The sequence below is a fragment of the Patiria miniata genome, unplaced genomic scaffold, assembly GCF_015706575.1.
Source record: "Patiria miniata isolate m_02_andy unplaced genomic scaffold, ASM1570657v1 HiC_scaffold_7, whole genome shotgun sequence".
NCBI lineage: Eukaryota > Metazoa > Echinodermata > Asteroidea > Valvatida > Asterinidae > Patiria > Patiria miniata.
The window spans coordinates 11,563,138-11,590,366 of NW_024037074.1; the positions used below are offsets into that span (position 1 = coordinate 11,563,138).

At 39.6% G+C, this 27,229-nt stretch overlaps 1 protein-coding gene across 1 annotated transcript; it reads right to left on the minus strand.

Moving 5' to 3' along the window:
• Nucleotides 1–25,234, minus strand: LOC119745708 (mitochondrial tRNA methylthiotransferase CDK5RAP1-like). Its single transcript, XM_038222249.1, has 10 exons — nt 24,800–25,234; nt 23,844–23,947; nt 23,467–23,602; nt 21,279–21,489; nt 17,118–17,238; nt 15,902–16,254; nt 15,020–15,206; nt 11,673–11,822; nt 1,968–2,111; nt 1–1,388 (listed from the first exon to the last, which is right to left on the minus strand). The coding sequence occupies exons 1-10, from the start codon at nt 25,206–25,208 to the stop codon at nt 1,269–1,271; spliced, it is 1,935 nt and encodes a 644-aa protein (XP_038078177.1). The 5' UTR covers nt 25,209–25,234; the 3' UTR covers nt 1–1,268.
• Between the last annotated feature and the right edge of the window lie 1,995 nt (nt 25,235–27,229).

Genomic DNA, 27,229 nt, shown 5'->3' on the forward strand with positions numbered 1-27,229 from the left:
GGCCTTTCAAGGACTATAAAATTTATGGTATGCCAAAAGAAACCAGACATTTGGTACTCTAAGATGTTTACGTCGTACCCTGCAGTATGAATGTCTCTAGAATCACAAAACGGACAGAGATGTATTGACGGGCAGGACACATTTTGCCTGCTTTGATAGAAATTTGACACTTGAGCCGAAATTGAAGTTATCTCAGCAAGAGGGACAACAGACAATGTTTAAAGAACACGCCAGTGCTTTTGGAAGGAATATTGGGAAATGTGCACGAGTGTAAAGTTACTGGAACATTAAAAAACAAAAAAATACAATTGTTTGAAAATCACAAAACAGACGTGTTTGCAACGATGTGTTTGTTGACATAAATGGGCGGACCTCATCATAGAAGTAATAATTTATTTTATTGAGCTTCAGACACAAATATTTCATAATTTTCCTATTTTATTTTTTTTATAATTTTAATCAAAATGTGTACAATGTACCTTCATTACAATTATGATGGGCTAATTAAAGGGCGTGGTCACGGCAGAATTAACAGGTGTTTTTACAGAGACGATGCGGTCGTGACATTTTTTCACTGGCATTCATAAATACATTTTGAATTGAATTTTATGAAAAGGACTATCATCAGAATCTGCGTCGTCTTTTCTTGAAATCTGTATGAGAAATTCAGTCCCTACGTGTGGGAGATCATCAGCATTGTTTGTCCAGTGTAGACAGTCAACAACTCTCTCTGTAGCATGAAACATATTGCCCTTTCGTGTAAGAGTGCACCTTGTGCATGCATGCATTATATAACCGCTCTTCTTTCAACTGCGAATCAGCCAATGCCAGCCAATGCCAGCTTCAATCCGACATTCCATTGACAAGTTAAGGCCTGTCAAGTTAAGGCAAGTTAAAGTTTGCAATTTATCGACATGTGAACAAAAGTAAAAGCTTGAGAAAATGGCTTGAAAGTTTCGCCTGTTTCATGAAAATGAAAGATGCCAATTGTTTTTCCTAAAAAAAAACACTTTTATTCCAGGATTATTATAGTATTTCTTTTAAACTATGTGTAGTAGACGTGACAGATTAAAAATATCAATAAATCTGGAAATTGAAAAAAGAAATCAGCTCCATTCGGTTTTTTTTTTTGGGGGGGGGCATTTCTTTCTACTACAGCCTGTGCTCATTGGGTCTCAGTTTTTTCCAAACGCCTCACATGTATTCTTTACTTTTGTGTGCGATGATCATATGAAACAACAACAACAAAACAATATAAGAAACCCTGGCTACCTGTTGACTTCTGCAGAGTGCCAGGCATCAGCCGCTTGCTCAGTGCGGTGGAAATTTTTCAGGGTGGTGCGGTACAGGGGACTTCCCTTCAGAACTTGAGAATTACAGCTGTCAATCTACCAAGCAATAAAAGATTGAAGGAGTATATAAAACCACGCCTACAACTGCAAATCATAAAATTTAACCTGTTTTTATTCGTCCTTCTGTCAATGTTATGAAAGTATCAGTTTCACTTCTATTGTACCAGCAAAATGTTTATTTACACTATTTTTTTTACAAATTTCAATGTTGTTTCAGGCAACAGCATTTGTATTTGTTGATGAGAATTGGGGCTCGAAATCGTTGCCGAGTCTGTGAGTTTGGCTTCGAGAATTTTAAGGTCCTCAAGTTGGGCAGCCCAGCTCAATGTGACCTACTGACCTGAAATATACAAATAAAACAGTTGGTGGGCATAAGGTTTTCGAACCTGGAAGGACATTTAAAGGCAAAATGGCTGGGGTAAGGAGAAAAACAAGTTGGGAACACACAAATATGCAAGAGTGGAAGGAAAAACAACAGAGGAGGGATTAGCTAGGGAAGGAGGATGGCTGGGTGGGGGGGGGGGGGTACTTGCAGCTTTAATGATGCTGGAGCAAATGATACAGCCAAAGTCGGAGACGAGGCCGTGGCTTGGGAAACACCAGGTTATCACTTACATGGACTGCTACGTAGTCACCAGGTTTCAGTGATGTAGAATAGGATTTATCGCTTATACTGCAGGGAACTTTAACGTCGGGGAAAACAACTTTAATGTTTCCGTCGTTCCGTCCGACTAGATCCTCATCTGACCTCTTACTGACCTGAGCAAGAAGAAATGTTAAAGTTTTTTTTATGAGCTGGGATGAAATGAACACAGACTAGTTAAAATGTTGCTATTGGTAACTCAGAACTCCCAGATGTTAAACAAAGCTGAAACAATATTGAAAATGAAGTTATTCAAAGTAGTAGTTCACACTCGCAGACAAATCATTAATCGCATTATTACAGATGCTCGGCAGAACTGCTTAGCGGATTTCAATCAGCTCAGGTAATTTCTAGGTTAACTATGAACTGATTCCCAAAACTGCTTAGCAGATTTCAATCAGCTCAGGTGATTTCTAGGTTAAATATGAACTGATTCCTAAATCTGCTTAGCAGATTTCAATCAGTTCAGGTGATTTCTTGGTTAACTTTGAAGTGATTCCCAAAACTGCTAAGCAGATTTCTAGATCTGCTTAGCAGATTTCTAGATCTGCTTAACAGATTTCAAGAACTACTTTAGCTGTGTTCAAATCTGTGAGAATTTTCATATCTGCACAAAACATTCCCAAATCTAAGCATATTTCAAATCAACTTAGAACATCTGTTTAGCAAAGGTTCCGGGTGTGAGCCAGCACTTCCCCAACAAAGTGTCATGCGTTCTTTCTATCTTCAATTCAGATAGAGTGTTGAGCTGTCAGGACAAAAGACTGTATGACACAACATTACAACAGACTTATGTCTGACAAGACAAGTCAAGGACCTTTCGCAGTAGAATCGCGTTAGAATCGCGTCAATGCAGCTTGAGAAATTGTCCAATTACATGGACGCGGAACGTGCAAAATCTGAGACTTGACAAAACTTAGTGTACAAAAATTTGATGGGTTGTCTAACGGGGCGTGGCTAACTTGCAAACGGCAATAGGTCAGTTGCCTGTGACATTTCAAATTTAATCAGGGTGACTATAAAAGGAATTTGAAATGGTCAATTCTCACGTGTTGGCTTGATTAAATCTACCTTGCCCCTTGCCTTACAGTCTTACTAGGGCCGGTTCATACTCGGTGCAAAAGTGAGTGCGAATGCGAATTCGTGACGACACGGCAAGCACTGGTGACTGGAGCTTGGTCTGTCCACACTAACTGTTACAAAAGTGTGACATTTAGAGGGAACCATGGACAGGAGTCGATACATGAAGTAATAGGTTAAGGTTTCTGTCTTTCTTCATCCAATATCTTGGTAAGAACATTGCCCACCAACAAGTTTGATCAATTTCTCAGGTTTCGAGAAATTACAGAGGATTATCTTCAAGATTTAACGTTCATAACACGGACAGACATTTCATTTTTAAGTGGTGGGAAGCAGTAAATAAAATACATGAATTATCCCAAATTTGTTCCCACTATAAAGCTACCCATTGAGAGATTGCCACTGGCCAATCTCAGGTTAAACCTCTGGGTATTTTTAACTAAAGGATGTACAAATCTTCAAGACTTCATGTTCATAACAGGGACAGAAATTTGTCACAAATTTCTGTCCATGTTATGAACATGTATCAAGTCGCATCATAATTTCATAAATACTTAACAGGTTGCTTTAATGTTGAAGGATGCTAATTCTTCGTTGAATATGTAATATATAAATGGAACATGGCCAGGATATATTATAACAAACACCTATAGCATGAATCAAGAGTGTCCGTCCATGTTATGAACATTATCCTTCATTTCATCTTAAAGATGGCCGAGTAGTTGCCTACATATCCAGTGAATCAGCCTAATTATTTATCAGTGCAATCACGGATAATACAGGAATGTTCAAAAAACAAAAATTAGCAAAAAACCTGCTTTGAAATCCACCTCCCATATCTCACCCATAACGTTATAAGTTGTAACCGTTAGTGTGGACAGACCCAGCTGCAACTTTGCAAAAGTTGAACTCATTTTAACTCTGGCAGATTTTGCGGGGAATGTTTCCTGACCTAAAATTCGCCTCACACCGGCATGAACGGCCTTAAGGGCCTATCAAGAAGATACTAAAATGAATCGTTGTTTAAAACACTTTCCCATAGCTTAGACAAAGAAAGAACGTCCCTTTTCAAACAGAAATCAAAAGGATTTTTTCCCAAAACACTGTAACGAAACCCAAAATGACATTTACGCACTTTCTGCAGCTGTGTTGCAGCAATGTATGTAGCAGCTAAAACGACATCGCTGCTTTGTCCCCTACATTTTATATTAAGTGTATTTACAAATATTAGTCACAATGCACACACACAATTAATTAAGTTATGATAAATAAATTAAGGGTCTTTTGAAAAGAAAATTGCCAGTGGGTACACATTTAAGGCCTCGTAAATTGATAGAAAAATTAACAACAAAGGGTCACGGCGCAACGTTTGAGGAAACCACACACAAAGGACTTCACAAGAGCATCCATTATTCGGGAGAACAGCCAGTGTGGCTTTCGGACAATTCAACACGCTTCCCTTCAGTCTATGGTCACTATTAAAAAAAAAAACTCGCCCATTGTTGGCCAGCACTTTCAATCCATTTGAAGAAAAAAAAATGCACACACACCTAAAAAAATTTAATAGGAAGGTATTCACATGTGCGCGTTTGTTCATCGCAACCGCGGCTATTATGAATTTCTTTTCGGGAAGAGATGTTTAAAAAAGTAAATTCAAGCGTCTTTGGTGCCGCAAGCGCTAACTGCATCTTTTTTGTTTCGTTGTGGGATAATGACCGAGGTGATAATCACCTTTTCTCGCTGCAAGGTTTATCATATTTCATTCTTCCCTACTATCAAATTGAAATTCAATACCAATCATTGGCGGAAAACGGACAATCGCGGCACGGAAGTTCCATTTCAAACAAGCTTACAACAACGCAGTCAAATAAAATACCGGTACTTCAGAAATAGAAGCACAAAAGATGTAAAAAAAAAAAACCATTGGGTTACTTCATTTTTTTTAATTAAAGTAAAAAAGTAAAAAGTAAAGTCTGTCCCGAGCCAATGTGGCCCATCAGGCCGGCGTTTATCTCCGGTTTCAGTAGCATGAAACGACTGAGACTATTTCTATTCCCCCTGGATGGGATGCTAGTCCATCGCAGGTTACACCCCAGCTAATGCCGGTACCCATTTATACTCCTGGGTGGAGAGGGGCAAGTGGGGGTGAAGTGCCTTGCCCAAGGACACAATATATGACCAGCGGCTGGATTGGAACCCCGGACCCTCTGATCATGAGTCATGAACCCTAACCACTAGGCCACACACTCCCAATTTTTAATTACAACTTCCTCTTTATTGCACATAAAGGCACTGCCACTTTTTTTTCTTCAAGTTCATTTCATTCAATGGCCAGAAACTTGATATACAATAGCAAGACAGGCAGAATTTTTTTCTTTATATTTAAGGTCCACATCATATAATTTGTCTTTCTGCTGCAGTAAATTTTGTGGATGGGTTTTTTTTTTCCAGGGGAGGGATACAGTTGTGTTTGTGTAAATACACGGTTATAAAAATTTATACAAAATTTTTTATAGATTGGTTGAGGAAACTCTGAGGAATAAATATGAATACAGATATTTGTCCACAAAACATCTTATGAGGTGCTTTCAAAACTTTTGAGATATTTTTTGGCCAGCAAATCAATTTTACAGTCAAAACGGGAACTGAAACGAAAAATTCATGGAAAGCGAGTTATAAAAAGCAGAAATTCAATTCGACAATGTTTATGAAACTTATAGTAAAATAGATCGCTAACAATATCGTGTGCACATGCCTGGGGCTGTGAGATGCAATATCAAGTTCTGATGAATACTATCGAAACATGGCATGTTAGAGCAGTTAATAAGGAACGAGGATACTGTTACCCCCAAACTCAAAGCGATCTCTAAAAGCTCGGCATTGCTGAATAAATAGCTGGGACAATTTCCGGCTTAAAGGTACAAGGCTTTGTGAATATATTTTTTTTTCGTTTGAAGCAACAAAATTGCACAAGGGGTGCATAACAGCTACCTTATTGAAGTTTCAGCTCAGTGGATACTATCTATTTTGAGAAAACAGAGAAAACGTTCTGTATGCACAATTTTTTTGGTCTCAAAACTTGTTCTGTTGCTAACGCACCTAAAATAAACTGTGACCGCCGGCACACTTTCTTAAACCATCTTCAATGATTGTTTTCTTCCAAACGATACCATTTCAGGCAGAATAATTTCACAGGGTGTTTTGTACACTTTGTACACAAGAATTTTCTCTTTAACATCAGTAGGTACATTTCTGGGTAACTACAAATATTCCTATGTGTACGTACCTTTAAAAGTGTAATCCCGTTCACCAAATAGGAATATTTATGAGGTTGTAGTGCTCGTGGTTTTTTTTTATTTATTATTTTGTTTTTTGGCCTTAATTCTTTCTGAAATTGAAACCAGAGGTTCATCAAAAGTGCACAGCCTTGTAGAAAACGAGAATATGTTCTTCATGTTAAATGAAGTAGTTAATTGAAAATCGATACCCCTGCCAGCATTTGTACATGTGATCCAGACTTACATTTTTCTCCTTGACCAAAATCTTAAAGCTACAGTCCATCATTTGTAATTTGTGCATTTTGTTCGTTTGAAGCAACAAAAGAGTTCAAAATCTAATGAAGGATACTGAGCAACTAACCTGATGAAGTTTCAGCTAAGCTTCATCTGTACATTCCGAGAAAAACAGCATTCTAAGATCTCAATTTCAAATCAAAAGTTACTGAATCATGTTTTGAATTGCAGCTATACGCGACGTCGCGCACTGATCCGACGAATTACAACAACCGCGCGCGCGCGTGTGTCGTTCCAATACTTGTGCGCGCTGCGCTGAATAACAAAACGAACTACTAATTTAAATTTTCCTACAGTGCTTCTTAAGAATCACCATTGGAAATGCCTTCTTTCTTTGATTACTTCAAAATGACAGCTTCCCAGAAAGAATAATTTCACAGGGAGTTTAGTTCCCTTACTATCTTTCAACCAAGTTTGTTTTTCAACAATAATTACGCCAGTTAATTTTCGGATGGCTGCAAATGATGGACTATAGCTTTAAATGCAAGGGCCATAACGGCTGGGCGATCACGTCTGTTTGCCTGTGAGATTGTGAAGGGCACCCGAGGTAGCCAATACTGCTTATAAATATTCATCGAACGTGACAACAATTTAATGGTAATTTGTTTGACTTAACGCCTGCCCGGGCAAAGATTGTCTTAGGTTCGTACTTGCCCGGTATCGGGTCCGATTAAAGAAATAGCCTTCAATTCTGTCAGATCTTCTAAAAAGAATTTTTTTAATCTGCAACTTGCAAGCTACATATTAAAAGACGTCAGCGGTGTTCCAGTTGCATGGATTTTAAAGTTTGTCAAATGCTACACTTTTTCAGTCAAAATCCACTTTCGCGCACCATTGGAGGGCTTCTATGCATAACATTTGCTCAAATTTCATCTTGAAAATTAGTCAAACACCAGCCATTCAGCTGCCTTTTCTTTATATGTCAGGCGTTCTGGCAAAATGGGACGGAACTGGGCCAAAAAAACTGAATGGGGTAATTTTTTTTCTTTCCATTTATTGATATTTGTACTCTTTGACACGTCTACTACACATATTCTAAAAAGTAATAAGAATTGTTGAATAAAAACGTTTTAAGGAAAAGCAATTTGCATCTTTCATTATACAAAACTCGAAACATTAAAGGCCTTTTTCTCAGTATTTCAGTTTTGGACATGTCGATAAATTTGAACTTTAGACAGCCATAACTTGTCAACAGAAGGTCTGATTGAAGTGCGATACATAGTATTGTATTTTTTCTCATGACCGCAAAACCTTCATTTCGACGGATGCTGAGTTCCGTTTCATTTTTGCCGGAATACGTCACATGAATTTCATAAGATATTTGTCAATCTTCGACAAAAATAGATACATATTAAAATCTGGAAAATAAAATTGCACATATCTTGAAAAAAAGCCAGACAGTCTTTAGGCTTTTCAATAATATGTCAACAGTCGTTAGAGGCTCATGGGTAACCAGGCAATATATCGTCCTATCCATCGTCCCTGGTGATTAAATGTGGTGTTCAGAGCGACAGCTTATTTAATGAAATCCCCACGATAACATTGAAACATCATCCCTCATATCAGCAGGCCCGGCCCAGCCCACACCAACACTCTCCCCTATGGATTCTGGCAATTACTGCAGATCCCATGGGCTTTAGGGAGGTCGTGTAGCTGCTCTAAGTCGTTTTGCGTTGCGATAACCTTATTCTGGTTTTATGTACGCAGCCAGCAGCTATTAGTTACGGACGGACGCCTGCCCGACTCTCTCCTTATTATTTTTTTTTCTCTCTTTCATCAAAGTATTTCCCTGATGTAAAGGAAAGTCAATCATTATGTGAAAGAAATCTGTGTTGACTGATGAATTGTGTACGCAGTCCAACTCCAATATTTGCTTCTGCTGATGATCTATTTTGTCAGGGTGATACATTAAATACGGAACATTTTGTCAAGTCTGAAAATATTAATGATAATCCGAAAATGAAAATCATCAAAAAAGACCCATGACATTAGACAATCTTTCCTAAAAGTAAAGATTTTTAGGGATAATTGAGTTTAACGAAACAAGAGTGACAATCCTTTTTTTTTACAAGTCCTAATATTTCAGGGATTTTTAATTTTTTTGTGGGGGGGGGGGACTTTTCAATTGCTTTCTCAGAATTCTCTGAACATTGTTTTCCAAATTAGCCATTCCCAGGAAATTGATTTTTTTGGGTGTTTTTTTTTTTTTTGAGAGGGGGGGGGGGACAAAATATATAAAGTCCATGTTGAGCACACCAGCTGATGTGCACAGTTAACGGAAGCAGCTGTTGGACACTTATTGCGCAGCTATCTTCCAAATGGTTCAATATTCTCCATATTTTGGACAACTGAAGCCTGACAGCATCACATCACTAGGAAATCTGTCTGCTTGCCGTCGCCCCGTCACATGCCGTAATAAAATTACATGTCCGCCTGACATCTGCTAATTTCATTAAATGTTGCATTTAGCGAAGGACAGGAATACAAAATAGTCACAGAAAATGTAAACACGATTGATTTAATGATGGGGGGGGGGGGGGCAAACGTAAACATTATCTGCAACATGCCGGTTAAGTGGTCACCAGTGTGTCTCAATGGGTTTCCTGTGCGGACCAAATTTCTTCCAACCCAATCTCGAACCCCGACAAATCAGAAACCAACTTATTAAAGACTGAGTATGTGACAGGAAACAAACACGTCCTTGCACTTTGTGAAAGCAAGTGGGTGTCTACGTGTATTTCCACCACGGTGACATTTTGCGAGTGGATCATGATCGACAGTCCAACGCACTTCTACTCCGACCGAGGCAGAGACACTGAGTGAACATTTACACTGTCAATTGGTCTTTTCCTTCCACGCTAAGCACCCAATAAAACCGATGCCATACAAATATATATATGAATGTGTCAGGAAATACATGTAAGTGTTCAGGGAAATGGTTTCACTTTTTGTACCAAGCTTCACCAGGCTATGGATGGAGACTGAAAATTACTGCCAAATATACTGAATATTCAATCATCATAGAAATGTCCAAATAGTATTTGCTCAATTCGAATACTGGTCATTCTATTAATTAGGGGTCCACTTTTTTTTCTGTCCCTGTTACATCTGACATCTATGATTTTATAATTCTGATGCACTCTTTAATGCAGTCATCCTCCAAGAGTGATTATGAATAGCAAACTTCCTACCCAACAAAATATAAAATAGTTTGAAGTCATTCTGAATCCTAATCCCTTCAGTGATTTGCTAGGATCCGTCCTCACTCTTGCAAAATCCAATACCATTATGGTAAACTAAACTCTGATTATGGTTGCATGCCTGACCCCATGTAAAGGTTAATCAGTTTACTGTACTCGCTCCAACAGATTCCAACAAAACATGCAGTTGGAATTTGAAGGGTTGGAGGTGGTTAGGATAAATGATACATGAATGGCAACTTGCTAAGTACCAAGAAAACAGGGATAGGGAGAAAGGTCACACTTTGGACCCTGAATTTATAGAATGACCGAAGTTTTGAAAAAAGTGAGTGGTCTCAAGAATACGAAAAAAAGTTCTGGCTTAGTAAGTATATGTGCAAAGCAAAAATCTGCAGAGAACCAGTGAAAAGCAATATACATTTCATGACATTTTGCCTGGTAACCTGTTTTCGCTAAGCATATATTTTCTGTGCTTAGCAAATTTCATGAAATTTGGCCCCAAATAAAACCTGTAAAGCGCCCTCAATCGATCATGCACGGAGCTATTACACTACACACATGACACCTTGTCCTAATATTGCCAATCCAATTACCCCACATCAATGTCAAACGCCAACGCATGATTCAATCAAGTCCGATGGGCTGCGCAGCTGAGACGGACAGTCAACTGGTACGGACGCAGACATCAAGGCGGGGAAGAGTCGGTCAAATCAGCAAGGTCGATGCCATTAGGCGCACCGATTAGTATCCCAAACACCTGCGGCCAATTTCTTTGGAACAGGAACTTGCTAAGTGCAAGACAACTTTGCTAAGCCGCAAACACAGTTAACCGATGAAATTTGCATGCCCTATGCACTGATTGTCACTGGTTACTCAGATAATTCGTGCTTAGCTCATCAAAATGCTGAGCAATATTTTTCTGCAACTCCAAATAAAATTGGGCCCTGCCACTTGGGGAATTAATCTTAAGGCTCCAAAAGTCTCAAATGTTTACATCTAGTCCTTCATATTGTCTGCAAAAACTCTGAGAAAATGGGCCCTGCTACCAATGGAAAAATTACTTTTAAGTTTTTAACGGCCAACAAGTTTCAAACGTTAGATGCAGTCTTTCTGACCAAGGACATGATTTCATTTCCTTTTACACTCGAGCTGTTTCCTAAGAATCAGTTTTTCAAAGACCCTTTTCTGGAACGTGCACTATCATTTTTCATTTACAGATTTAAAGAGCAAGGTCTTAATTTTTGGATTATTTGTTTTTAACTTGTAACCATTTTTATTGCCACCTGATCTTGTTCGAACATCATGCAAGCTACTGAATCAAATGGGAAGAGTAAAAATTTAAAAAGGACAGTTTAAGGATCAAATTGACCTTTTGCCATTTGTGAGTTGGCCACGCCCCTTAGACAACCCTATGGAATTTTTGTACGCTAAGTTTTGTTTGTCTCAGATGTTGCGCATTCCGTGCCCATTTGTATATCATGTAATTGGACAATATTTCACAAGCTGTGTTGGCGCGATTGTAACGTGATTCTACCACGATAGGTCAATTACACTTGAGTCCATGTTGGACTTACAGGTATATTTACTACTGGGTTTTTCTCTACATTGACATCGTTTTTAAAAGGAGCGTCTAGGAGCTTAGAAGAGAGAGTCAAAAGGTTGCTCTTAGGTTGGACTGGAACCCATGACCTCCTGCTTGCTAGTGCAGAAGTCTTAACCATTGGTCCTCTGACCTCAACAAGGTCAGCTGGCCAGTTCGAAGTTGCATACGCTTGAAGTCTTATTGTGTAAAGTTGGCCCACTCAATAGTCTTATATGAACTTACCCCTTCAATAAGAACCAACTGCCGCCGGCCCAGTTGTTCAGCATTCGCCTCGGCCATGCCCTCCCTGCACAGCGCTATGACTTCACGCAATCGTCTCTGCTTCACCTCTTCAGGGACGTCGTCTTGCATCCGGTGATAGGCGTGGGTTTTCTGGGGAGAGCAGAGGATTTTAAAGCCAAGGTAGTTTGGTTTGTGTCGCTTATGGGGCCAATTTCATAGAGCTGCTTAAGCACAAAATTTGCTTAAGCACAAAAAAATCTTGCTTAATAAAATCAGGTTACCGGCCAAAACTCCACTCGATTGTTATGCTAAGTAAACAACAGCTAAATACCAGTCACAAGCAATGTACATCGCATGGAGTTTTGGCGGGTTACGTGATTTTACTAAGCAATTTTTTTTCGTGCTTAAGCAAATTTTGTGCTTAAGCAGCTCTATGAAATTGGGCCCAGGTTATAGATACAGGTATGGACTTATGTACAGGGTTCCTCATGGGGTACAAAACACAATCCCCCACAAGGAAGTCTTTAGAAATCCTTCTGCCCCATAAGGAAACAAGTTTGAGATTTCAATAGGAACAACGGAGAACAAACGAAGGGAAACAAAGGTCTTCCCCACAAGTGGAGTGGAATCCGGCGACCAGAATTAGAAGCTCTTACTGCGGTGGTGTCACGCTCACGCTCACGCGCATGCTGCACGCGTTCTTAGAGGCGAGGCGCATGAGCATTTTGGTATTCCTATTGGTTAAAGGAGCCCGGAGTGCGTGCGTACCACCTGAGCGTGACTCGTGCGAGGCTGGTGCCACCACAGAGAATGGCTGCCGCCAGATTGTGTAATAATAATAATAATAATAATAATAACTGTATTTATATAGCGCTTTTTGCCAGAGAATACAAAGCGCTGGGGGAGAATGCAACCAAAGCCAGGTAAATGAAGTATATGAACATATGAGACCCATTATGTAGCACCTTTTTTGCTAGGTGCTGCGGCGCATAATTGCTGCCACAACCAGAAACACCGAGGCAAACCCCTCCTCTTAGCGACAAGTGTTACTGGGTTCTTTAACGTGCATTACACAACACACGGGACCTACGGCTTTACGTCCCATCCGAAGAACAGAGCAATAATGGTAAAGTGTCTTGCTCAAGAGCACAAGCACCATGTTCCCACGGTCAGGATTCGAACCCGTGTACCACGGCACACGAGTCGAACACCGTAACCAATGGACCACAGCGCCCCACTGTAAGGCTGTATTCACTTGTAAGTACCAGTACCTACTCAATGTTGAAAATGACAAAGTGCCGATAGTGAAGGACAATAGGCCATTATCATGTAGCGACCATCTTGATTTTTTACCCATTTAAATCAACGTAACCAAAGCGAGGCTTGAAGGAAAAATAGTCTGGTTTCTTTTTGCACCAAAAATATTATCATTCAGTACTGTTATTGGATACAGAAACATGACTCAAATGGTGGCAGCATGATCAAGGTCTACAGAACGTCATTGTCACTGCGCACCTATAACCATGCGAATAATTTCCGCTACTACGCCTCAAAATTCCACACAAACAGCCCGGGATTTTTATGAGTATTAATAAGAAATGGTGGCTTTTGCTCATCCAAATTTCTTTTGTGGCTGAGGATTCTGTGCTTATGGTTGGCACGGAGTTTGTGTGCTTGCACTGTAAGCAAATCGGATGGTTATAGGACTACGACATTGAGTGCCGTTCCACAAATATAACACAAAATATATAAAGCCCATTTACGCACTGTAGTGTGGGTTCGGCCAAAAAATAAAGTATGGAATTTGTAAAGTATATTACACAATACAGTGCACTTCATTTCAGTTTTTTGACATGTGCGTGTCACAGTGTGTTAACATCCAAAATGAAAAGTTTCATGGTCCATTGCACGTGAACAATCAGGATTATTAAATTCTTTATATATGACAGAAGTAAAGGACTCTGTGATGGATTTTGTGCAATGAACACTCATACTGCCCGATCAGATATCGATGCAACACTGGAATTTACGCATCACTGCATACCAGCTGTTCATAACCAGATTTTTTTTTTTAATGGAATATTGCAACCAAACGGAACAGCAGTGCTGAGTTATTAATTTTTTGAATGACATTCGGTTCAAAACAAAATCACGGGGCAAAAATATTGCAAGATATTGTCAGTGTAAATCTGCATCAAGGTTCGCCTGATACAAAGTGAACTCCACGAGGTAATGCAACCAGCCTAAAAACAGTGAACCTTTACGCTTCACAAATTCTTGTTTGACTCTAAAATCAACATTACAGGCGGTGCATCTTTCATAGAAATAAAGTAAACGTCATTGTGTGATCGACTGCAGTTTCATTTTGTCGATCAGTATTACCCAACGACATATTTGCTTTGCTTTTAAATTAATGCAAAGAACAACTGGTGTTTCTATTATAACATGGGATTTTTTTTTGCGTCGGGGTGATAAATCAAATTATAGGTTTTGCCCTTCCATTTGCCAAAATTCCATCTTATAATAGTTTATGCGGTACCCGCTGCTATGTACGTCAGATTCGAACTAGCCAGCCGATCCCGTAAGCTCGGTGGTCGAGTGGTAAGACATCTGCACTAGAAAGCAGGAGGTCGTGATTTGAGTCCCACCCGAGTGATTTTTTCCAACTTTCACTCGGGAGGTAACACACTGAGTATACAGTGTTTATACGTCCGTGAAAGGCAAAACCTATAATTTGTTTTAACTGGTGTTTCATGAAAAACACCGCCAAAAAAGAAAATTTTGAATATGATCGTCTTATGATAAAGTCATTTACTTAGACCAATTGGGAATGTTATTAGCTACAATTTGATATCCCGCTTGCTACCAAAGGCTGTAAACCGTCCAACATTAACAATGGTTTATGAAAAACGATGCAGTTTGAAAAGTTGCAAATTTAAAGAGTACGCGAGAGGAATTGCTGTGTGACAATGTTACACTGCCCTGAAATGAACGGCAGGAAATATCGATGTGCTTGCGTGCATGGCAGCACACGAAATTGAATTACCCGCGCTTTGTTCAGGCACTGTGTCTGTCGATAGGGGCCAATTACGGGCATGTTTTGCGCTTAGCATTTTCTCCTTGTGTAATCTTTAAATTTGCAACTTTTCAAACTGCATAATATTTCATAAACCGTTGTCAATCTTGGACACTTTACAGTCGTTGGTAGCAAACGGGGTATCAAAATGTAGCTAACAAAATTACCCAACGGTCTATTTAAATGGCGTCATCATAAGACGATTGGATTTAAATTATGGCCCTCCGATGAGTGTGGACTTTTGTTTTTTTGTGGTGTTTATTTTATATACCTTTCTCATGCTGTAGGCGAACAGAAAGGCGTAGTTGTAGCGGACCAAGCGTAGAAGGGACAGGGTGTCTTCGTGTTCGGATTCTGTCTCGCCGCAGAATCCCGTGATGAAGTCACTGCTGAGGGATACCTGTGGAATTGTGCTCCGGATGTGTGCCACTAAATCCAGGTATGCCTCCCTCGTGTAGCTGTACAGAAATAACCAAAATATGAAAATATTGACAAGATTTGAGAACAGTGTTATCAAAAATATGCCAGCAACAAATGACATTTTTAATCGTCATAACATGAAAATATTAATAGGAAGTCAATATTCAGAGCAATATGTGAATCCCACACGGTGGATTGGGTTTTCAGTCCCTACCTGATTCTGTGGGTTTTTCCCCAGAATATTCTTCTGGGCTTTTCCTCCCAACTCTAAAACTGTAATTTCTTCCCATTGTCTTCTCTCCACAGGTTTCTTCAGGCTTGCGAGCTACAGTGCCTGGGGCGCTTTTGAGGAATCCTTGGTTTCATTGCCAGAAATGAGAGCACATCCAGCATCCTACATCCGACACACCCCAGCGCCCAAGCATCCAGTCATACCCCACTGCACACGCACAGCCATAAAACCTCCTGTATCATCCACATCTCATCACTCACCCTCCTGAGGATGGACAGAGCACACTGTCCGAAACGTTGAGTTCTACACTCAACCAACCGGTTCTTTTCAGAACCACACTTTTCTTTCTTTCCACATGGTGTTACCCGCGAACATTATAATTTATCTCATCCGCCATGCAAAGCTTCATGTCATATATATCTCAGATAATTGTTAACAATCTGTTCCCCTCAATCAATTATAATGTGCCTCTCTCGGTACCTTTTACCGTGTGTCTCTTACCCTCTCCGCATCCTCTTCAGGACCTCCGTGCTACCGCTCTGCGCCGGCATGTGGACCTGCTTACAGATGTTGTCGCAGTCTCGGATCAGGTGCAACACCTCGTCAGGGAAGTCCTTGGGGTGCGGCGAGGTGAACCTCACCCTCATCTCGGGGTCCACTTGGGCGACCTTCTCGAGGAGGTCGGCGAAGCGCCGGCCGCCCGTCTTGGGCTTGTAGATGGTGCTGAAACCCCTGGCCAGGTGGGTGGAGGGGTCGGCTGTATCAGGGGCTGTCCCGTGCCCGTAGTAGGTCGCCTCTGAGGTGTCACGGTAGCTGTTGACGTTCTGGCCGAGCAGCGTCACTTCCTTGACACCCTGTGGGTTAGAAAGTGCAAGAACAGCTAATGAGGGTTTGTAATTGTACCTCCAAGATACGTGCATCTTAAATATGTCGCTCTCCTTTTAGTAAGGGTTCATATTTTAAAGTGGGTACTTCAAAATCTGGGAACAACAGGATTATTTCTGTCAACTTTTTTTTTAATTGTAAATTGATTTCATGAAGAAAAAAAAGTTTTAAATTATTGGGAGGCTAGTTTAATGTGGTTACAAATGAAGCAATTTTCTACCATGCTGTAGCAAGATCTATTAAGAAATCTGTCCTGACCCTGGACCAAATTTGCATATTAACATCTATCTGGTTCGTACGTGACTTTGTCCTACACGCGCACGGACCTCTGTTTACAAGCGTCCATTGGTTAAACACTCAAGTTGCATTAACTTCCGGTTCCATTTGTGGAATGCTACACCGTGTGCAGTACGCATGGTTCAGTTGAGATGACGAACCTTATATAACAACTAACAACCTTATATAAGAGTTTTCAACAAAATTATTGTCAAACTTCTGGTCTGCTGCAGAATGCAAAATGCTGGAAAATGCTAAGAAAATACCAGCAGAGCTGAAAAATTGTGATGCAATCAAGCTAACTGAGTCGTTTGTCGACCCTGGTCAAATTTTTTTTATTACAGATTTGAAAAGAGCACAATCTCAGCATTACTGCTGTGAAAACCGCATGCTGATACCATCTTTAGTTCAAAAATTATGGAAGTTGGAACACCAAGAGATGTGATGAAGTGATGTGATGGAGTGGCCCTATTTTGGCCTGCATCTCCAAATGAAAACTCCCGACAACGACTCACTTAGCTTGATCGCATCACAATTGAGCTTTGCATTCGTCTACCTGATCTGAGAGAATCCTGACTTCTTCTAGAATTGAAGATATCGGTCGGCTCCGCTCTCTGCCTCGAGTGAAGGGAACGATGCAGTAGCTGCACATGTTATCGCACCCTCGCATGATGGAGCTAGAGTGCGGACAAAACAGACGGAGAGCAGATTCGTATTTCAAAAGTTGAGTTCTGTCAATCTGTTAATCCCTTCGGGTTTTTCTCGAGGGCAACGCTAAATCAAACTGAATCCAACAACAGCCAAGAGCAAAACTTGCTGAATCTTACAGGATACAACCAGTGCCGAAGCCAGGATGTTTTTAGTTGTGGGGGGGGGGGGGGCAACCTGCGTTTAAATGTTGGGGGAACTAAATGTATGGGTTTTTTTGTGGAAGGCACCTCAGGGGGAAATGGGACTTTGTGGGAGGGGAGGACCCCACGGGCTATACCAATAGATATAACAGACAGGAAGGCTTTTTTTGTTCCCGACTTCAATAACATTCAAGTATTCTACAGGGTGAGTAAAAAAAAATATGAAATACGAAACCCAAATGGCAGAACCAATTTTTGAATGAAGTTTTGCTTGCAGCACTTTCAAAATCTAGGATATGAAAGCTCATTGATTGGGCTTTCTTTTAGAACAAAAATCATTCAAATCACTCATGTACTTTTCAAGTAACAGAATTTTGAACACAAACACCGTTTTCAAGTTCTGTCCACAGATCACAAAAAAGGTAAGTATTCTTTCGGCACAATGAAAACAATTCACATGCATCCCTATGAGAATTGTTTTCAAAAGTACATGAGTGATTTGAATGATTCTTGTACTAAAAGAAAGCTTAATGACTGGGCTTTCATACCTGAGATTCTGAAAGTGCTACAGGCAAAACTTCACACAAAAATTGTTCCTGCCATTTGGGTTTTGTTTTTTATTTTACTCATCCTGTATTCATTCCGCAGGGTTAGGGTAACTTCAGGTCATGGACTTTTGTGCACATGGATAGTGACTTGAAGACAACGGGAAGTGCTTTGACAGTCTAGACTTCAATTCTTTCAGTGGTTGTGACTTAATTATTTGCACTTTCACAGGCAGACAGGCTCAGACGTAATCCAGTATTCACAATTCAATTACAAGTCAGTCTCAAGCCGCTCAACAGTCATGTGCAAAAAGATGATTCCAATGAACCGTGTAAAAGACATTCCTTTGTTTTAATATTTTTCCTCCTCTGTTACATATTAGGCCAAGTACAAAGAAAACCCAGTTGATTGTCCGGATTTCTTCAAAAAGTGGAGGATATGGGGATTTTTGTTTTTTATTTTTTCCAAGATGGCCGCCATGTATTTAAATTAAAAATGGCCACCAACTTATCAGTTCAAAATGACCTCCACCTTTTTATTAGCTATCCTACTAGTAAGTAGCGTCAAATATTTATAAACAATGTTCTGTGTATTTTACCCAATTTATACATGTTTTATGCATGATAAAAAAAAATAGCTTTTGGAGTTGAGAAGAAAAATTTAAAATAAAAGGATGTGACTTCAAAAAAGGACCCAGGTGGGGACGATCAACTGATGCTAACTTGTGATTTGACTGTTGAGTGACTAGTGAATGATTCCATTATAACTGTAGCTTGGCAACAGGCATTTGAATCTTATGTATGTATGAAATGCTTAGGTCCTTGGGCAAGGCACTTTACCATACTTGCTTATTGGTATATATGTATTTGGTAAGTCTACGAGGGTGGGTTTTTAAATTGTATGCCTGCTTGAGTACATATGGCTGCCTTAAGTTGCTGTTTATGCTACCAGGTTTTTGGGTTTTTTTACTAATCTTAAAAACCTTGGAACGAAATGAACAAATTGAACAGGTTGGCAAATCAACTTATCGTGACTCTTGTTTTGCAGTGCAGCTTTTCTTCAAATGCGGTTTTTTTTTTTTCAATGATTAGTTTTTTGTCAGTTTGTTACAGTCAAACTCAATTATATTGATTTTGTACAAAAATAGCAACTTAATTAAATTACATGAAAGAACTGTACATGTACGTTAATTGTGATGTTGGCCATTCAAGGATAACTCAATTTATGAATATCAAGACAGCTTTTGTCGTTTGGATGTTCTGATCAGAGTGGGTATTCAAAAGGGAATCTACTGGGAGGAATAGATGAACAGAAACGACGGATGCCTTGTGATATACACACATCACAAGATAGGAATGAGGAATTTAGTAATTTGATCACTGTCAAATTACGCAAAGGTGCATACGTCTGCGACTTGGAGGCCTTTGACAGCCTGATGAAGTCTGACGGCATTCAACGGACGTCACTTCACTTCACGTAACGTTGGTAAAAGGTACAACGATCTCAGGTTCAGTGGCCTCGCTTAAAGGGAAAATACAACCTTTGCAAACATCAAAAAATAAAACTACCAAATCATTTTGAAATACCTTGCTGGACTGTTAGTGAATGACAGTGTAAAGCATCCTGTAAGATCATGGCACCTGGTATACTGTCATTTTCAAGAAAAGTGGTATTTTTGTATCAATTTCCAACGCTGGTCGGCCGACCAGCGTTGGAAAAAACTGGCTTTTTTTTCAAATACTGGCCCCAATTGACCATTGCACTTGTTTGCAATCGATTACACACCTATGAACGGGTACAAGCCAGCTAGACTGGTTTCCTGACCTTACAATTCCCCAATGTATGTAAACTGCTCCGTTTCTTCTTATATGGAGTCAGGGAACCAGACTACAGGAAAATGATTGTGTTTCTTGGTTTTTATAGCATTTTCGAACCCAAAACCTCAAAAAAGTCAGTGTAATTATATTTGCTATATATTTCCAACCCCCCAATTCCATTCATTTCTGAAAATTACAGCAAAAGCAAATGATGTATATTCCCTTTAAAGCTGCACTAGGCACGACGGCCAAAAATATAAAGTTTCAAATTGAATTGAATTTGTTTGCATTACCTAAGTAATGAGCTTTCAAACGAGTGAAAAAACCTTCGTAAATATTTCATTATCATCCAAATGCATGCATGGGCGTCGCCAGGATTTTGTCTAGAGGGGGGCAAAATTTTTTTTTGCCAAAAAAATGCTTGTATTTCTCAACACATTCTCGATTTATCAGTTTTGGAAGGGGGCAGGGACATTCCCCCCCCCCCCCCAACTCATTAAATTTACACCACTTTGTCTTCGCGCCTCTGTTTATTTTTATTTTTTTTATTTTTTTTTTCTTCCTTTTTTTTTTTTTTTTTTGCTTTTCCAGGGGGGGGGGGGCAAGTGCCCCCCCTTGCCCCCCCCCCTCGCGACGCCCATGAATGCATGGCTTGGTCCCATGGTTACGGTGTCTCACTCATGTACATTGGTACGCAGGCTCAAACCCTGACAGAGGAGCATGGGGCGTGTGTTCTTGGGCAAGATACTTTATTCCAATTGCCTCTCTCCACCCAGAGTATACATGGGTACCAGTGAGGGTAGAGACCAGGTTGCCCCATTCTCGAGCTGCTGCAGAAAAGTGGTCTTGTTGCCTGATGAACAGGGGTAATAATTGTGAAGTGCTTTAAAGCTATAGTCCATCATCTGCAGCTATCCGAAAAGTAGCTGACATAATTATTGTTGAAAAACATACTTGGTTGAAAGATAGTAAGTATTCTTCCTGGCAAGCTGTCATTTTGAAGTATTCAACGAAAGAAGGCCTTTCAAACGGTGCTTCTTAAGACGCACCGTAGGAAAATTTAAATTAGTAGTTCGTTTTGTTATTCGGCGAAGCGCGCGCAAGCATTGGCACGACGCACACGCACCCCCGGTTGCTATAATTCGTCAGATCAGTGCGCGACATCGCGTAGCTGCATTCGGCTCAGCGAGAACGTGTCTCGGAAGCTGAATTTAGGCGCAATTCAAAACATGATTCAGCAACTTTTGATTTGAAATTGGGATCCTAGGATGCTGTTTTTCTCAGAATATACAGCTGAAGCTGAGCTGAAACTTTATCAGGTTAGTTGTTCAGTACCCTTCTTTAGATTTTGAGCACTTTTGTTGCTTCAAACGAACAAAATGCACAAATTACAAATGATGGACTATAACTTTAAGAGTTTGAAATAAAGCACTATATACATGTAAGCATCACATTATTATTATTTTAATTTTCATCAATATTAAATGCAGAGGCAATACTCACATGAATGCCGACTTGGATTCCTGATTCAGCCTGACGGGTACCACGTCCGCATACGTCTCGTCCATGGACAGCATGACGTTGATGGCCGCCTGACCGGAGTGGGCCACAGAGAGCAGCCTGGGGAGGTCTCTGTAAGCATCGGGGCCGGCAACTATGTCCACTATCTTGCTTCGCTCTAAGATTTCTTTCTTCAGACGCTCAGCCATACACCCTAACGTGCAGAGAAATTTTAATATTGAAAGAAAGATGAATCAAGTATTTCATGTAACATCGAAGGATGAATGATTAAAAACAAAACTGCAGGATGCTATGGGCTCCGTGCGCCAACAAAAGAGGGCGTGTTTTTACCTCTTTTGTGAGCTCCGCGGACGGGACACACAGCGTGCGCGTACTGTATTAGTTGGCGCGCGAAGTACGCACAACTTCCTGAATGTGCAAAAGCTATTAGCCACCGCATCTTGGCGTGAGCGTCAGGCGTCGTCGGTGCGCGAATATGTTCAAATTCAACTTTGGATGGCCTCCAAGACATATCCCCGCCTCCAATAACTTTGGACACATTCGAAATACGCAGTGGACAGATCGGGAACCAGTCTAGGGCACCCTCAACTCTCCTATTCTGGTCGTTGATGGGGTACTAGTGCCCGGAGCCCACAGTAGACCCTTGACTGTGACGTTAAGAAGTGGCCCTTTAATGTTTTGAACCCTTCCATTGTAGGAGTGGATACCTTGGTTGCGCTCAGTTATGGGACTGCATAGGAGCCTCTAACCAGAACCTCAAACAGTGGCTTAAAACTGGCAGCTGTGGGCAGTTCAAGGTTCTCACCCACACTCGAGACAAGTTACATGCCCACCCTTCCCCCCCCCCCCATCTCAAAATTTGGGTGAAACCAAAAGAACTTTAGTTAAAAACTATGATTGCCACCTGTACAAGATGAGGCAACTCTAAGTCAGGGCTTGATTTACAAAAAAAAAGTTGCATGCACTGGTGCATGTAGACCAAAAAACCTACATGCACCAAGAAAAACCCACATGCACCATAATTGACTTACACCCGTCTGCTTCTCTGAAGGCATTCTTTCTCTTTGATTTATCAAACTTTCTACAGACAGTACAGTAAATAGCCTTTTTTTACTCGATCGTGCTCAAGGCAAGCCTAGACCCGTGAACGTGGCGTTGTATACAACGCCACGCTGTTGTGGCATTTCGAACATGGCAAAATTGATCCGCCATACATTATTTCGTACATATGTTGAGTACTCACATAGAAAGCTAAATTTGCCTTCCCGTGTGTTCAGGATGTGTCATTTCGACGAAATTTGCCGTCTATGAAAACCCATACGAACGTAGAATTGGATTTTAACCTGACAAGTGACACAAGTACCCAGGGTCATTTGCGTGCAAAATTATCAGAGTCCTCCGAGCTACCCGTCTGCTTCATGTGGGACATGTGATAGGCGGCGTCCGATTGGCCAATAATGAGACCACGTGATAAACGCAGCTAATAATTTGGAATCACACTTATGATCGGGACATATGGAATGCCCGGAGCGTCAGTGCGATACCAAGTTATCAGCGGTATGTATCACGTGGTAAATCACGTGCATGATCGGAGGCAGTTGCAGGACGATCTTGCCAAATTCTACCACGTACTCTGAATCTGCCGCGAGGAATAATTTATGGATATATAAAAGAAATAACACGTTTGTAATGTACACTACTAACTGGTCAAGTATTCAACAAACTTTATTCTTATTCTCACTCATTTGTAAACAGTAAATATATGCATGAAATGAGTATTTTGGCGGCTAAAAAAGTTACATGCACATTGTGCATGCTCAGTAAAAAAGCTACGTGCACAAGCAAAAATCTACATGCACTGGTGCATGTGTGCACCCGGGTAAATCGAGCCCTGCTCTAAGTGCCCCTCCCCTGCTAATCGGGACCAATTATACATGTACTAATACAGTGAAATCTCGATAAGTCAAACCTCAAGGGAACAGGTTCAAAGTTTGACCTAAGCAGAGTTTTGAGTTAAGCAGGGTTGTATATCATTGTTATACTACTGAATGGAATGGATTCTTTGTTTGACTTAACAGTTGTTTTTTGGAGTTATCAGAGTTTGACTTATCGAGATTTCACTGTATTGCAGACTAACTTCATTTCCCGAGCAATCATTTTTGACACTCACCCAAGAGGCCCACTTTCAGAGGAGGCTGGTTTCTCCGCCGTCGTTTCTTCAGCGCTTGGAAGTACTCCAGACGATTCCAGATTTTCTGCTCTGCATTCTCCCTGATTGCACAAGTGACTGCCAAGATCACGTCAGCCTAAATGTAGAAACAACACAGACCTTAATGTTGATGTTTAAAAAAATGAGTGCATTTTCTCCCTTTTTGCACGACCCAAGCAATCAAGAAGTATGGGGATGAAAGGAAGTTGGAAATTTCCTTTAAAATTCCTGTAGTGTCTCAAATTGTAACCCTAACTCCGTAGGGGGTGTGCAAAATCATATTAGAGGATTTAGGACTGTTAGGGCAAATTATTGGTTTACAGGGAGCATCAACGTACCTTTAAGACGTCATCCACTTTTTGAAAACCTTCCTCTCGCAATATGGCCCAGGCAATCTCCGTGTCATTCACGTTCATCTGGCAACCGTAGGTCTCAAAATATACTGGGAACATTCAATTTCATAATTTAATTATAGCACTGCAGTTTGTAGCAATCAAAAAACCCATTTCACTTAACCCAAACTCCTAATGCACTTTTGAAACCTTCTAGAATCGTTCATCATCATCCGTTGCACAGGGATGATTCCTTGTATTTACTTTCAATGACATTACTATTCCAATGAAAAGAAATTTAGGGCTGTGCACTTTTCCCAAAAAAATAAAATTGTATTCGATTATTTCAACTTGGACTTGATCAAATATTTGAATATTCAATTTGGAAAGGCACAGATCGAGTTAAACATGTGGCCGACAATCAGAATTTGGGTGCACCTTTACTTGTCAAAAATTGACAAAGAGCTTATTAAAATAATATAAAGAACAGGTAGCGGTGGCTGACATTTGACTGATTTTAATTAACATGATTAAGGAAGAATTTTAGCTAATTTATTCCTCATGGAAGCTCTCAGATCATGCACGATAATGGCTTTCAACAAAAGTGTGACATTTGACAAACAATGAAACCACACAACTCGTACCTGTACCTTTTCACACTATTCAAATGCTTGAAAGTGAATAAAAAGCTGCTCAGCTTTTTGGTTCATTATCCAATATCCAATCTTATTCAGCAAAGTCCCTGAACATGCTGAAGTAGTTGTGGCCGTCCTCTACCTTTCTCCAATCTAAGACCCTCAAGAAACCGCCTCAATGCTCAAGGACGCAGATCCAGGGGGGGTTGGAAACCAATGGGGCCATCCCCCCCCCCCCAAAAAAAATGAACCCAATTTAGTGGGACTAGACCTTTTAAAAGTTTTCTTTTATTTATTTTCCCACTAACTTAATTTCTCTTTTTTTACCCTTTCGGTTCCTTGCTTCTGTTGAATTTCTCAGAAGGTATGGTACCGGTTCTTGTGTCAGGTCTTCATCGTAGACACTCTCAGATTGGTTCGATGCTATAATGAAATCCTGAAGAGAAGGACCATCCTCCAACTTGTCACTTAACTCCGCCCTCTTGCGAGTCAACTGCGTACCTTTACCAACAACATCGTGTGAAACGTTACTGCAGGCACGAGCATGTCGGATTGCAAACGACAATTTCTTGACGATGGGACGATGAAAAGCTGCATTAAATGCATTATTAACTTCCTCATAGTGGTGAGCAGCCACTCTTAGCTTCATACTATTAGAAAATCCTCTGTTGTGACGAAAAATCAAACATTTTCGGCGGAAATGAGTTACACTTCTCGGGCAAATGGAGGCCGCCATGTTTGAACTCGTTCGCAAACATTTGTCGAACGCACTGGGCCAAACTCAACATAAGAGAAAAATGGCCACTGTCAAATTTTAAAAAATACAAAAATACTTTTTTTTACTACTAAGGCCTATAATAAACTGTTTTTATGTTTCAATCAAATATTTAAAAGTTTGTGCGATTTATATGTTGCGAACGAGGAGATTTATTTTTTGGCGGTAAAAACTTTTTTTACAGGAGTGCAAAAGTTATCGCGCGCGCTTACAGGTGTGCATTGTGTGTACATGTACGCGCGCAAATAATTCATGGAATTTTTTCACGTTAAAAACGTATATGCAAGGATACTCACCAAATGTCTTATTTTATACTACCGAATAAATATGATAAATAAAGCAGCTGCATTTTGGAAGCATAACTTTAGAGTTTGACTTTCAGGAAAAGCACACTCACTCAGTTTAACTTATTTAAAACAAACTGTTTCCAAAATTGTCTGAGCACAGAAAAATGGGAACACGGGAGCCACTACAAAATGAAATACTGGACACGACATTTACACTGAGAAAGTCCGACATTTTTTGACAAATTTGTTTTAAATTGTATCAAAACTAACTATTTTATTGTAAACACTGGGTAATTTCACTGCATCATGCATTTATATTTTTGTACTTCAGTGTCCTCTAAAATGATACTTCGCAAACATCTTTTCGTTTATTTATTTTATTATTTTATTTATTTAATTTATTTCATTTTCCGGGATATTACAAACAGTGAATCATAGACAAAACAATTACATGTACAAATAACACTGAGTAGTAAACATAACAGAAAACATAACAGAAAACAACACCCAAAAAGCTCCCGCAGGATTACCCAAAAGAAACAAGTTTCTGTCGAGGGGCTCTCCAAACTAATTGGATAACAGTGATTAATACATTTATGATAAAATTCATTAAATAAAATATTTATAAAAATTAAGCAGTTATGCAAAATATAATTAAAAATACAATTAAAAAGTACAATAAGACTAAACAAATAAATAAATAAATAAATAAATAAATAAATAAATAAATAAGTAAATAAATAAATAAATAAATATATAAATAAATTATATAGAATATAAATATAAATGAAATAAAATAAAATAAATAGAATAAAATAAAATAAAATAAAATAAAATAAAATAAAATAAAATAAAATAAAATAAAATAAAATAAAATAAAATAAAATAAAATAAAATAAAATAAAATAAAATAAAATAAAATAAAATAAAATAAAATAAAATAAAATAAAATAAAATAAAATAAAAATACATGTAAAATGAAATAAAATGAAATAAAATAAGATTAAATTAAATAAAATAAACAAATAAATGAAATAAAAGCTGGCATACATGCTATGTCCAAATCATTATTATAATAATATTTAATAATAATATGCAGTGAAAGGGAGTCTGTTGAGCCGGAGAAATTTGATTTGTGAAAACATGAAGTCAGAATAAAAATATCTTGGGAGGAAAGCTCTAGAATGCATGAGAGATGGGGTCTAGACTGAACAGATGATCACGTAAAGAATTGATGAGAGGTTTGGGGGAACGTTCTAGGCAAAGGTCTCGAACATCGGTGGAAAGTGAATTAAAAAACCTGGGAAAGAGGGTGAACAAAGAAAATTTGACGCAGTTTGTCCGGCTGTACTGATGTTTGAAGAGGAGGGTGTGGGTTTTCCTAGTGTTGACCTGTGGAAGAAAATGTGAAGGAACAGAAATTTGATTGTAGAGACATTTAATGATAAAGGAAGCACTGAGGTATACAAGTCTGTTGTAGAGGGGAGGCAAGTGAAGTTTGGACAGGCGTTGTTCATAGGAAAGAGAAATAGCAACATTGTAATGGAAGCAAGATTTAGTGAAGCGACGTTGAATTGCCTCAAGGCATTGGATGTGGTTCTTCTGGTGAGGTAGCCAAACCGGCGCGGCGTATTCCAAGATGGGCCTGCAGAGAGAACGATATAATTTGAGAAGAACTTCAGCATTTTTTGATTT

Bases quoted from the DNA above. Each gene is read 5' to 3' on its own strand.
- LOC119745708 (XM_038222249.1), bottom strand. From the start codon at position 25,208: ATGGCGGCCTCCATTTGCCCGAGAAGTGTAACTCATTTCCGCCGAAAA. The intron at 23,603-23,843 runs GTACGTTGATGC...TTCTACATTTAG, and splicing joins AAGTGGATGACGTCTTAAAG to GCTGACGTGATCTTGGCAGT. The intron at 15,207-15,901 runs GTAAGAGACACA...ATTTCTGTACAG, and splicing joins CTGAAGAGGATGCGGAGAGG to CTACACGAGGGAGGCATACC.